The sequence below is a fragment of the Saimiri boliviensis genome, chromosome X (genome assembly GCF_048565385.1).
Source record: "Saimiri boliviensis isolate mSaiBol1 chromosome X, mSaiBol1.pri, whole genome shotgun sequence".
Lineage (NCBI taxonomy): Eukaryota > Metazoa > Chordata > Mammalia > Primates > Cebidae > Saimiri > Saimiri boliviensis.
The window spans coordinates 28027246-28040277 of NC_133470.1; the positions used below are offsets into that span (position 1 = coordinate 28027246).

Here is a 13032-nt window from a genome sequence, read left to right on the forward strand (position 1 = left end):
TGTCTGGTCTTGGCCTTTTTTTGGTTGGTAGGCTATTAATTAATTGCTGCCTCAATTTCAGACCTTGTTACTGGTCTATTGAGGGATTTGACTTCTTCCAGGTTTAGTCTTGGGAGGGTGTTAAGTGTCCAGGAATATATCCATTTCTTCTAGATTTACTGGTTGATGTGCATACAGGTGTTGGCAGTTTGTATTTATGTGGGATTGTCGATGATATACCCTGTGTTATTTTTTATTACATCTATTTGATTCTTCTCTCTTTTCTTCTTTATGAGTCTGGCTAGTGGTCTATTTTGTTGATCTTGTCAAAAAACCTGCTCCTGGATTGAGTTTTTCTTCATTGAAGGGTTTTTTGTGTCTCTGTCTCCTTCAGTTCTGCTCTGATCTTAGTTATTTCTTGTCTTCTGCTAGGTTTTGAATTTATTTGTTCTTGCTCCTCTAGTTCTGTTAATTGTGATGTTAGGGTGTCAACTTTAGATCTTTCCTCCTTTCTCCAATGGGCATTTAGTGCTATAAATTTCCCTCTAGACATTGCTTTAAATGTGTCCCAGAGATTCTGGTACATTGTGTCTTCGTTTTCATTTGTTTCAAAGAAGATGTTTATTTTTGCCTTCATTTCACTATTTATCCAGTCCTCATTCAGGAGCAAGTTGTTCAGTTTCCATGTAATTGTGTGGTTTTGAGTGAGTTTCTTAATCCTGAGTTCTAATTTGATTGCACTGTGGTCTGAGAGACTATTATGATTTCCATTCGTTTGCATTTGCTGAGAGTGTTTTACTTCCAATTATGTGGTCAATTTTATAATAAGTGATGTGGTGGTGAGAAGAATTTATATTCTGTGGATTTGGGGTGGAGAGTTCTGTAGATTTCTATTAGGTCTGCTTGGTCCAGATCTTCTTTCAATTCCTGGATATCCTTGTTAATATGCTGTCTCATTGATTTAATATTGGCAGTGGGGTGTTAAAGTCTCCCACTATTATTGTGTGGGAGTCTAAGTCTCTTGTAGGTCTCTAAGAACTTGCTTTATGTATCTGGGTGCTCCTGTACTGGGTGCATCATATTTAGAATAGTTAGCTCTTCTTGTTGTATTGATCCCTTTACCATTATGTAATACCCTCCTTTGTCTCTTTTGATCTTTGTTGATTTCAAGTCTGTTTTATCGGAGACTAGGATTGTAACCCCTGCTCTTTTTTCTGTTCTCCACTTACTTGGTGAATATTCCTCCATCCCTTTATTTTGGGTCTATGTGTGACTTTACATGTGAGATGTGTCTCCTGAATACAGCACACTGATGGGTCTTGACTCTATCCAATTTTCTAGTCTGTGTCTTTTAATGGGGCATTTAGCCCATTTTCATTTAAGGTTAATATTGTTATGTGTGAATTTCATCCTGCTATTATGGATGCTAGCTGGTTATTTTGCCAGTTAGTTGATGCAGTTTCTTCATAGTGTTGATGGTCTTTACAATTTGTTATGTTTTTGCAGTGGCTAGTACCGGTTGTTCCTTTCCACATTTAGTGCTTCCTTCAGGAGCTCTTGTAAGGCAGGCCTGGTGGTGACAAAATCTCTCAGCAGTTGCTTGTCCATAATGGATTTTACTTCACCTTCACTTATGAAGCAAAGTTTGGCTGGATATGAAATTCTGGGTTGAAAAATGCTTTTCTTTAAGATGTTGAATATTGATGCCCACTCTTTTCTGGCTTGCAGAGTTTCTGCCGAGAGGTCTGCTGTGAGTCTGATGGGCTTTGCTTTGTGGGTAGCCTGACCTTTCTCTCTGGCTGCCCTTAGCATTTTTTCCTTCATTTCAGCTCTGGTGAATCTGATGATTATGTGTCTTGGGGTTGTTCTTGAGGACTATCTTTGTGGTGTTCTCTGTCTTACCTGAATTTGAATGTTGGCCTGCTTTGCTAGGTTGAGTAATATCCTGAAGAGTGTTTTCCAACTTGGTTTCATTCTCCCTATCACTGTCAGGTACCCTGATCAAATGTAGATTTGGTCTTTTCACATAACTCCATATTTCTTGGAGGCTTCGTTCGTTTCTTTTCATTCTTGTTTCTCTTATCTTGACTTCTTGCTTTATTGCATTGCATTGATCTTCAATCTCTGATATCCTTTCTTCCACTTGATCGATTGGCTATTGAAACTTGTGTATGCTTCATAAAGTTCTTGTGCCATCTTTTTCAGCTCCATTAGGTCGTTTATGTTATTCTCTAAACTGGTTATTTTAGTTAGCACTAAACTGGTTATTCTAGTTAGCATTTCATCTAGCCTTTTTCAAGGTTCTTAGCTTCCTTGCATTGGGTTAGAACATGCTCCTTTAGCTTGGAGAAGTTTCTTATTACCCACCTTCTGAAGCTTGCTTCTGTCAATTCATCAAACTCATTCTTTGTTCAGTCTTGTTCCCTTGCTGGCAAGGAGTTGTGATCCCTTGGAAGAGAATCAGTGTTCTAGTTTTTGAAGTTTTCAGCCTTTTTGCACTGGTTTCTTCCCATCTTCATGGATTTATCTACCATTGATCTTTGAAGTCAGTGACCTTTGGATGGAGTCTCTGAGTGGACATCCTTTCTGTTGATGTCGAAACTATTTCTTTCTGTTAGTTTTCCTTCTGTCAGGCCCCTCAGCTGCAGATCTGCTGGAGTTTGCTGGAGGTCCACTCCAGGCCATGCTTACCTGGGAATCACCAGTAGAGGCTGCAGAACAGCAAAGGTTGCTGCCTGTTCCTTCCTCTAGTAGCTTCATCCCAGAAGGGTATCTGCCGAATGGCAGCCAGAGAGCTCTCCTGTATGAGATGTCTGTCTGCCCCTACTGGGGGATGCCTCCCAGTCAGGATACATGGGGGTCAGGGAGCCACCTGAGGAGGCAGTCTGTCCCTTATCAGACCTTGAATGCTGTGCTGGGAGGTCCAGTGCTCTCTTCAGAGCTGCCAGGCAGGGATGCTTAAGTCTGCTGAAGTTGTTCCCACAACTGCCCCTTTTCTCAGGTGCTCTGTCCCAGGAAAGTGGGGGCTTTATTTGTAAGTCCCTGATGGGCTGCTGCCTTTTTTTCTGAGATGCCCTGCCCAGTGAGGAGGGAGTCTAGGGACACAGTCTGCCTGCAGAGGCCTTGCTCAGCTGCCATGGGCTCTATGCAGTTCAAACTTCCCATTGCTATGTTTACACTGTGTTGTTAAAGTCACCTACTGGAGCCTCAGCAATGGCGGACCGCCCCCCGCCCCCACCGCCCCCAGACACTGAACTGGACCACCCCAGGTCAAGCTCAGACTGCTGTGCTGGGTACGAGAACTTCAAGACAGTGGATCTTATCTTGCTGGTCTTTGTGTGGGTGGGACTTGCCAAGTCAGAACACTTGGCTCCCTGGCTTCAGACATGTCTTCCAAATGGCTGTCCAGTTTTGTGCTAGAAACCCAGGGCCCTGGTGTTGTGGGCACCAGAGGGAATCTCCTGGTCTGCAGGTTGTAAAGACCATGGGAAAGGCACGGTATCTGGGCCAGAGTGCAGGGAACAGTTCCTAATGGCCTCCCTTGGCTAAGAGAGGGAGGTCCCTGGCCCCTTGCATTTCCCAGATGAGGTGACGCCCCACCCTGCTTCAGCTTGCCCTCCTTGGGCTGCATCCACTGTCCAACCAGTCTCAATGAGATGAACCAGGTACCTCAGTTGGAAATGCAAAGATCACCCACCTTCTGGATGGACACAGGGAGTGGAATATCACACACCGGGGCCTGTTGGGAGGTGGGGGGCTAGGGGAGGGATAGCATTAGGAGAAATACCTAATGTAGATGATGGGGTGATGGATGAAGCAAACCACCGTGGCACATGGATAACTATGTAACAAACCTGCACGTTCTGCTCATGTACCCTAGAACTTAAAAGTATATAAAAAAAAAAAGAATGTTAATTGGTGGAACTGGAGGCACTGAATTGAAACTCTATACTAGATAACAGTATTGTTCGTTTTTTTTGGGGTGTGATAATTGTGCTTATGTAAGAATATCTTTTATCTTAGAAGACGCATGTTCAAGTGTTTAGGGGTGAAGTGTTATGTATGAAACACAGCCAATGGGTGGATAAGTGAATAAAAAACAAACTATATACACATATAAATATGAATAAATATGCACATAAAATATAAATGCATACAGTATATATAAAGATATGTTAACATACAGATATACATAAATGTTAATCTAAATATATGCAATCCCTTTAACAACACCTAAAGGTAAAAGTACATAGATAAACAGATATAAAGCAAATGTGGCAAACTGTTGAATTAATTGCAATTTTGCTGTAAGTTTGAAATTATTCTAAATAAAAAGCTAGGGAACTATCATGTCATAAACCTCAAATGCACATGATAAAATTTATTTTTTAAAAAGCAAAGGAATGGTTTAATAATTAAATAAATAAAATGCTTCAAAAAACAGCAAACAGCAATCTGGTGGAAAGTTAGGAGTCATCAGCGATAAGGAGTTGTTAGGACATCATAGATTTGTGTATGGAGCCCCTGAGAGCCAACAGAGGATAAACATTGTTAATTTTTATTTTGTTCTGTATTTGCTTCCTCTAATAGAAGGTAAGTTTCATTAGCACATTCTCAGTAAGAACCGTACAGAACACAAATTGTACACAGAGAGTCAGTGATAAGTATTTCATGGCTTGAGGAAATATGTTGACTGTTTAGACACATCACCTAGTGTGACTTCTCTGTTTCACTTAAAAGAAAATCATTGGGGTGTATATTTAAATAATGCAGCTCTATCCAGAATGTGGTTCAGCAAATCCTGGCCTTATCATATCTCAAGCCTTTAAAGCACAAGGATCCACACTCTATTTATTTAAACAACTGTGTGCATCCTTCAAGAAGATGGTAAGGTTTTTTTCCCTTTTTAAATGAAGTTAGCTTATGCAGTTTGATATTGTTTGGTTCTGTATCCTCACCTAAATCTCATGTTGAACTGTGGTCCCCACGTGCTGTGGGAAGGATCCGGTGGGAGGTGATTGGATCATGGGGGCTGTTTCCCCCATGCTGTTCTCATAATAGTGAGTGAGTTTGCACAAGATCTGATGGTTTCAAAGTGTGGCAGTTTTCCCCTCGCTTTCTCTCTCCTGCTGCGACACAGCACATGCATTGCTTCCCCCCTTCACCTTCCCCCATGATTGTAAACTTCCTGAGGCCTCCCCAGCCATGTGGAACTCTGAGTCAACAGACCTCTTTTCTTCATAAATCACCCAGTCTCAGGTAGTTCTTTATAGCAGTGTGAAAACAGACTAATACACAGTTCAAGAAAAAGTAACTTTAAATTCAGTCTTTTCTTTCAGAGGACAAATTTAACAACACAGCTTATCCATTTAATATCAGCAAGTTATCTCTTAGCTTAACTCAGCCACTGGAATATAGCACTTTCATCCTGGTATTCAGTACTACCATGACCTTTTTAGCTCCACAAATCATCAGGCCCATATCCTAATGTGCACTTTAATTTGGGTGCTTTAACAAGTATGCTGCCTATTCCCCATTGTGAACGGCCTAAATAATTAATGCTTCTAAGCACCCAGGGCTCTGAATCTCATCACTAAAATATGTGACTTAGTTTCAATATGCTTTACTCACTTTAAAAAGGGGGCAAATCCTGAAGTAGAAAAAAAAGAGGTAGTAAAGCGCAGTTGTTTTCAGAATTTATAGACTTTGCAAAGGTATACAACAGCTTTTAATGTACTGTGTTATCACTTACTTACAATCCCAACAGTTTATTAGCTATATTCAGATCGCAGGTGGACAGAGATAATGTGATGCAGACATTGCTTTAAATCACGGAGTTGTAGTAAATTCTGGAAGACAACCTCAAACGTTTCCTTTTCCTTCTCAAAGAAATCAAAACCTGGCTTTTGTACAAGGTTTGACTTCTCCAGAACAGGATGTGCTTCTTCCCACTGCTCCAGTGGGAAGTGAACTTCATCACATTTGTTTCAACCACCCTGTCTCTTTTCTCAGAAATGTTCGCCTCCCTAGAGCCCTCATCCACATTCCTCCACATCTTTTCCATCCGGGTCTACCACTGTCATCACAGTAAGGACCTCAGCCCCTGCTGATAAGTTCAGCAACCTTGGTCTCCTCAACTGCATGGACTACACTCCTTTCCCCTCAGTGATCTCCAAGTAAAATCTTCAGCAGCTCACTGGGAGGCACCATCTTAGATGTAGAAATTGCTTGAAAGCATTTTACTTCCATGATACACAACTTTTGAATTTTCCTAACTGTTATCTCCAAACTCACCCACACCCCTAACTTTTCCTTTCTGTCCTATCCATTTTGGTTAGGCATGTTGCCTCTCTTTATTCTACCCTCATGGAAAATCTCAAGTATGAAATGTATTCCTCAACACATCATCATATCAGCCAATACAGCTGTAAGTGTACGGAATCAATGAGTCACAGGTCTTTTCTGTTCTGTGAGGTAAGATTGAGAGGGTCAAGTATAACCAGTTTAGGACCCAGGGAAAAGTAAGGATAGAGGATGGAGCTGACTCATACTGGGCTCCATGAGAGAAATGGGGGACGTGGACCAAGTATTTGTAGCCTTCATAAAACCCTCTATTGTCTAGCCAGACACAGTAGGAAAAAAACAATGAGCAGATGGCTAGCAACCCCTGTTCTAGCTATTCATTACCACTGTAAAATGCCCTATTCTCATTTTGACCTTTGATCATTTAAGCCTCATCAGCTCCATATTTCTTAAAACCTAGTTCTAAGAAAGGTGCTGACCATTCCTCAACAAATTCATCCAACTTTTGCCTAAGTCGTCTTTCTTGGTAATGTTTCAAAAATGTTTTCGCTTTCCTTAATCCTCATTCATTTTAAGATTACCTAGTCTTTCATTACATTGAAACGACAGAAGTTTCCCAATTTTCCTTCTTCTCTTGGCTGAAACTGCTTTCTCAAAATTACCCAATAGTGACCCAATAGATTGTGATTTATTTTAATTTCCATTGAGCTCTCTTTACCATTTCACCTTTTCATCACATCTTCCTTGAACCTTACCCTACTTCCCCATGGCACTGAATCGAAACACCTGTGTTATAATAGATTTCTCATCTCACACCCTTCAGCAATCAATTCTATGAAACTCATTCTCAAATATCTGCAGTCTGCCCTCTTACCTCAGGTATAGATCTGTATCCTAATTTCTTTCTGGACATGACTTAGAAGACCCATCAATTTCTCAAACACATTATGACCACAATCAAAAGTTTCACTATCTTCTTCCAACCACATCCTCTCCCCTCGTTCCCCTCCTTAAAATTTGCAGTCAGTTCCCAGACCCTGGCAACTCTATAGAACAGTAGCACAGTCCTCTCCTTCCATGTCTCTCAAGTGCAGGCCCTCAGAACTTATAAGTCTTGGTCTTGGCGACTGCCTCCTAACTGGTCTTCTCACCTATACTAGTTTTCTGTGGGCCAGATAGAGCTGCCCGAATACATCTTTTTAGAAATTTCTTTTTAGATCTTTTTCATCTGGTACATGATTTTCAGTGGCTCCGATACCAAAATGAATCAAACACCTCTGGCCAAACATTCATGCCACTATAATGTGACTCCACCTTTCTTCAGATACCAAAATCTGAGAGTAGTTAAGACACTTACCCATGGATTCTGAAGTTTGACTGCCAACCACTCGGAGCAGCATAGGCTGACTGCTGTCGGACCTCTGTAGAGAGGTAGAAGGAGAGGACACCGTTGTGCCATTCACTTTGGCCTCTGCCTGGGGCTAAGGCATCCAAAAGAAAACAATTAATTTTCATAATAAACACACAAATGTATAAATATCAAAATATTATAGACACTCATGACTCATAAATTTTGACCCTTCCTACTTTAGAAGCCCTCACAAAGATGGTTTAATTTGGGATATTTCACTGTTGATATAATCCATGGATACTGTCTTTGTATCTAAAGTATCCCTTATAAATTTGATAAAAAATTAGAGCTACACGGGAGACTAAATCATTACATTAAATAACTGGAAGATTTAGAAGGTTATGTGAAAACAGTAAGACTGTGAGATCTCAAAAATGTAATGGAAAATTTGTAACTTTATGGAGTATTAAGTAACAAGACAGAACATATCTCAAAATTTAAAATTCATGGAAAGCCAGAACTGTGTCCAAGTAGGTCCTTTTATGATGCAGTATCTTGCTAGGTTTTTAGTGGAGGCTTAAAGAATTATGTGTTAGGGATTAAGAGAAAAAAACCCACAAAGGTATACAAGAAAATATAGCTAATTGTAAGTGAAAGAGTTCCATTTCAAGAAGTAAAATATTCACTTTTAGAGAACTAGTGGAAACCTTTGGGCGTTTTTTTCCCGAGATGTATTTCAAATTGGTCAAGAAAAAAACACTTTGGTAGGAAACAATATTGAACAAACAGAAAAAAGACACATTAGTTTTTCTGTGTCCTCTACTTCTATCCCTTGATATCTATCACTTTGCCAGGCACATACCAAGCACTTAAGAACTGATCCGTGTTGCACCTATAAAAACTGCTTTGAAGTTTAGTTTTGTTTAAGAGGGGAAAATGAATGTTTGCAAAAATCCCATCTCTCTCCTCACTTGCTCCAGCAGCTGCCTTAGCCTATGTAATTGTGACTCCAGTTGTTTATTGTGGTCTTCCAGGATTTGCATCCTGGCTTCCAGGCGGCCTTTGTGTTGACGCAGTAGCTTGGCCTCAGCAATGAGCTCAGCATCCCGGGGACTCTGGGGAGAGGTGGGCATCATTTCAGGAGGGGACGGCAGTGGGGACAGGCCTTTATGTTCATGCTGCTGCTTTAGACGGTCATATTCTGCTTGCAGATTCCTGTTGGCATCAAAGAAGTAAAAAAGAAAAAAAAAGAAATTTGAATATCATCACCAAATTTTATATACCATGGTAGATAGATGCATCTGACTGCCACCAAAGAACAGCAAGCGAAAGAGAGGCACTAATGAATGGTTTTAATGATGACAATCTTACCAGTGCTAAAAGAACAAAACAAAATTTGAAGCTTTTGCCTGGTGTGTGAAGGGAGCCATGCTTTCTAATTTTTTATGTTATGCTAAAAGCCTCATGAGTGCCCTATGTTCAGATAAGTAAGCAGCAAAGGATTTAATCACTTTGTAAATATTTCTTTATAATGTCACGAGGTTAAAAATGTTACACCTCTATCAACACTTTGGTTTGCTTTAAACATTAGCAAATATTTTCAACAGAAATGTATAAGAATAGAGTAAGGATACCCATGTACCCACCACCTCACTTTGATAAGTTTATCATTTGCCATGTTTTCTTCAAAAGTTTTTCGAAGAAATAAAATGTAACAGCCAAAGCAGAAGCTCCCTCATGTGCCCGCATTAACATCGTACCATTCTCTCCTCCCCATTGCCCTCAAGGAGATAATGCCACACTGAATTTCATGCCCAGTGTTACCATAAATGTATCTACAAATACTAGGTTGAGCTTAAAAAAGATGCCGATGTTTGCCTGTATTTTTCTTTCCCCGACAGAAACACCCATTTTATGTGATTCAATCTAATAGTATTATTTTGCGTGTTCTTAAATTTAAAATTTAAGAACTTCATGTTTAAGAATATACATACCGTTCTAAGAGTTGCTTTTTGCCTTCAACACCATTTTGGAAATTTCTCCAGGTCGATACATAATAGTGTGCTATTTTACTGCTGTAAGGTATTGTTATTCTGTTGCTCGAATATGCCAACAACATTGTCCTGTCCACGGACATTTAGGTTGTTTCCAACTTTTCACTATTATAAACAATGATGCAGTGAACTTCTTTTTTATACCTGTCTCCTTGGATACCTGTTTAAGAGATTCTTTACAGAATATAGGTGGTGTGGAATTGTTGGATCTTAGCAACATCTTCAACATTGCTACATGTCACCACATTGCTCTGGGTGACAAATCAGTGGTTTTACTGATTTACTCTCTTTTCAGTAGTGAATGAGATTTTCCATTTGGCCCACTTCCTCATCAAATACTTGGTGTTATCAGATATTTAAGTTTTAGCTAATCCGATGGGAGCATTTTAACTTGCACATCCCTGATTATTAGTGAGGTTAAACTTCTTCCATGTTAGATCTAATCTTACTTTCCAACTTTTCCCATGTTAACTGGCTTTTCATGCTTCTTTTACCCATTTACCTACATTTTAGTTTAAAATTTTGATTTTCACATTTAAGACTTTAATTTACCCAGAATCTATTTTTGTGCTTGCTGTGAACATGCGATCTAATCTTACTTCCCCTCCACGGATAAACTATGAAGCCAGCTTCTGTCACCATATACTCCCTCTATTTCCCACTGATTTCTAACGATGCCTCTGCAAAACATCAACTGTCCATAAATACATAGGTGTGTTTCTGAGCTCTCTATTCTAGTCTGTGGGTCTATCTGTATATCCCTGTGCATATCCCACACTCCAGCTGTAAATCTATTGAAATCTGATAGACCTTCCCAGCCCTACTTTGTTCTTCCTCAAAATTGTCTTGATTATTCTGACCCCTTAGATCTTCTCCATGATTTTAATATCTATTTCTCTGATTTCATGAAAATCCTTCTTGAAATGTGAATTCATAGGTTAGACGGTGAAGAACTAAGTGTCTAATAATTGAGCCTTCACATCCAAGAATGCGGTGAAGTTCCTTACTTTGGTCTCATTTTATGTCCATTAATAATGTTTTACTTGTTATTCTTTTTTTCCCTCTTGCTTTACAGTTTGAATAAGTCTTTTTTATTTTTAATGAATAGATGTAGGGTTATACATTTCCTCCTTGGTACCACTTTAATGATATACCAAAAGTTTTGATACAAACCATCACTTGATTCAATTCAGTGCCTTATGTTTTGTAATTCCTACTGTGATTTTTTTTTTAACTTAACCCACAGTCATTGGTATTTCCTAACATTTTTCACTTATCTGCTTATTGCATTTTTTATTTAATTGCATTTAATTAGAGAATGCCTGTATGATACTATTCCTTTGAAATTTAGCAATACTTCTTTTCGTGACCTAGTTCATAGTCAGTTTTTAAAAACGTTCATGGAGTACTTGAAATAATGTGTATTTTTCCATTGGAAAGTTGGAGTCTCTAACACAGGGTGCTGATTTTATTGTTAAAGTTGTTTATATCTTTATTTTTGATTATTTGTAGCAATTTTTGTTAGAGGAGTGTTGAAATACAATTATGAATTTGTTAGTTTCTCCTTTTAATTCTATCATAATTCACTTTGTATACTTCTGGACCTATGTAGTTAGATGCACAGAAGATCTTGAATGTTCTGTACTTTTTGTTCCTAATAGCAAAATGGAATAAAATTTATTGCTATACATTTTTAACAGAATTTTCTGATATAAATTTTATTCCATTTAAAGGTTTCTATAGCGATTCCACTTTCTTTTGGTTAATGTCCAAATAAATATAAACAGTATTAGCATATGCAAAGGTTCCAAATACTTTAGGATTTACTGAGAATACCATTTCAATTGAGGACACTTCTGACATTTGACACCCAGTGACTGATTACAACTCTTGACATCTTTCTTCTTGTGATAAATACAAAATAAGAGGACAGATTTCTGTCGGTCACAGATGATACTTCATCAGGTGAGAGAAATTCCTATCCACAAATGTGGGATCTCTCTATCAGTGAGAAAAGACATGAAATGTAAGTAGTGAGTAGCCAAGAAAAGTTTTCCCATTGTCCAGTCTGGGAAAGAAAGATCATCTCACGACCAGGTATCCTAAATATTTTCTGTTGTTCCCCACAGGGGACGGCATGTCATCCAAAATGCTCACTTTCAAAATGCTGGCTCTCCACACTGAAGCAGAAATAAAACCCAGTCTTCTCTTGTTTTCCTTCATTTTATTCATTCTACCCAGCACTTAACATTACAAGCTTTCCAGGAATTTATTTACAGTCATGCAGAAAATCAATGTAAGATCTTTTTCATCTACAGAAATAGAATCTCCTATCTGTACTGATTGAGATCCTATTGCTAGCAGTCTTCAAGGGTAGTTTTTTGTATAGTTTATTTCACAGCAATCTGCTTTGACAAAGCAGTGATGAGAAGAGATTCATCAAAGTAAGCATACTTTCAGCCAGATTCTGCACACAGGTCTTCTGGGTGTGCACCAATGTATGTAACTGTCCACGTTAATTAAATCTAATTTCTGACAACTGGCAATCAGTTCAATGTTTCTCTGAACTAGAAGCAGAATCCAAAGTTCATAAGGTCTCATTCCATAGGAATTACTTTCTATTTTTCCCTCTTCAGAAAACTTCAATGAAATGTTCTAACTGGCAACACTTTTTATGTAGAATCCTATTTAAATGTTTCTATCAGATTGGGTCATCCGTGGTGTTTCTTTTGAAAACAGTTTATAGACATGGATTTCAGGATAGTACAACAAGCAATTACTGTCTTTCCACCTATTTTTCACGAAGGTGCTGACAGGAGACTGCCTTTTCTGAAGAGATCTTCCTTGGTATCTTGATCCTGTGGGTTTAGTTGTTCACAAGGCTCTCCTTTTATGATTTATTTATAAGTACCCTTTTTCAAGAAGCATGGTTTAGTATATACAACACATTACATTTCTGTTTTGGTGTTTTCCAGTGAAAACCAGAAAAGGCTCATTTTAATCAGACCAGGCCTCTCAAAGCTGAGCTGTAAAGAATATCACTTGCTCCACGCAGGCCTCTCTTTCCTTCCCAGATGTTTGAAATTTCTCTAGGGAGCACATTTCCTTAAAGACGCACATCCTTCTTCAATTCTGGAAGATTCTCGGCTATTACACCTTCAAATATTACTTCTCTACCATTTCCTCCATTCTCTTCTTCTGAAACTCCTCACACTCCTAAATAAACCTCTAAATTCTAGTAAGGTATATTATAAAGCCTGTTGTCAATTCTCCATTTCTCCTAACTGCTCGTTTATATTAGGTTTTTCTGTGAGTGCCATGCCTAATAACATCCTTGTCATCATC

General features: G+C 38.9%; 1 protein-coding gene across 16 annotated transcripts in view; it reads right to left on the bottom strand.

Annotated features, from left to right (window-relative positions):
• DMD (dystrophin) overlaps positions 1–13032 on the bottom strand; it is a 2654855-nt gene that overhangs the window by 22278 nt on the left and 2619545 nt on the right. For all 16 annotated transcript variants that reach the window (XM_010334838.3, XM_010334835.3, XM_074391460.1 and 13 more), the window contains 2 exons: positions 8605–8848; positions 7640–7763 (listed from right to left, as the gene is read on the bottom strand). In XM_010334838.3, coding sequence (XP_010333140.1) covers positions 7640–7763; positions 8605–8848 — 368 coding nt within the window. The remainder of the gene's footprint in view (positions 1–7639; positions 7764–8604; positions 8849–13032) is intronic.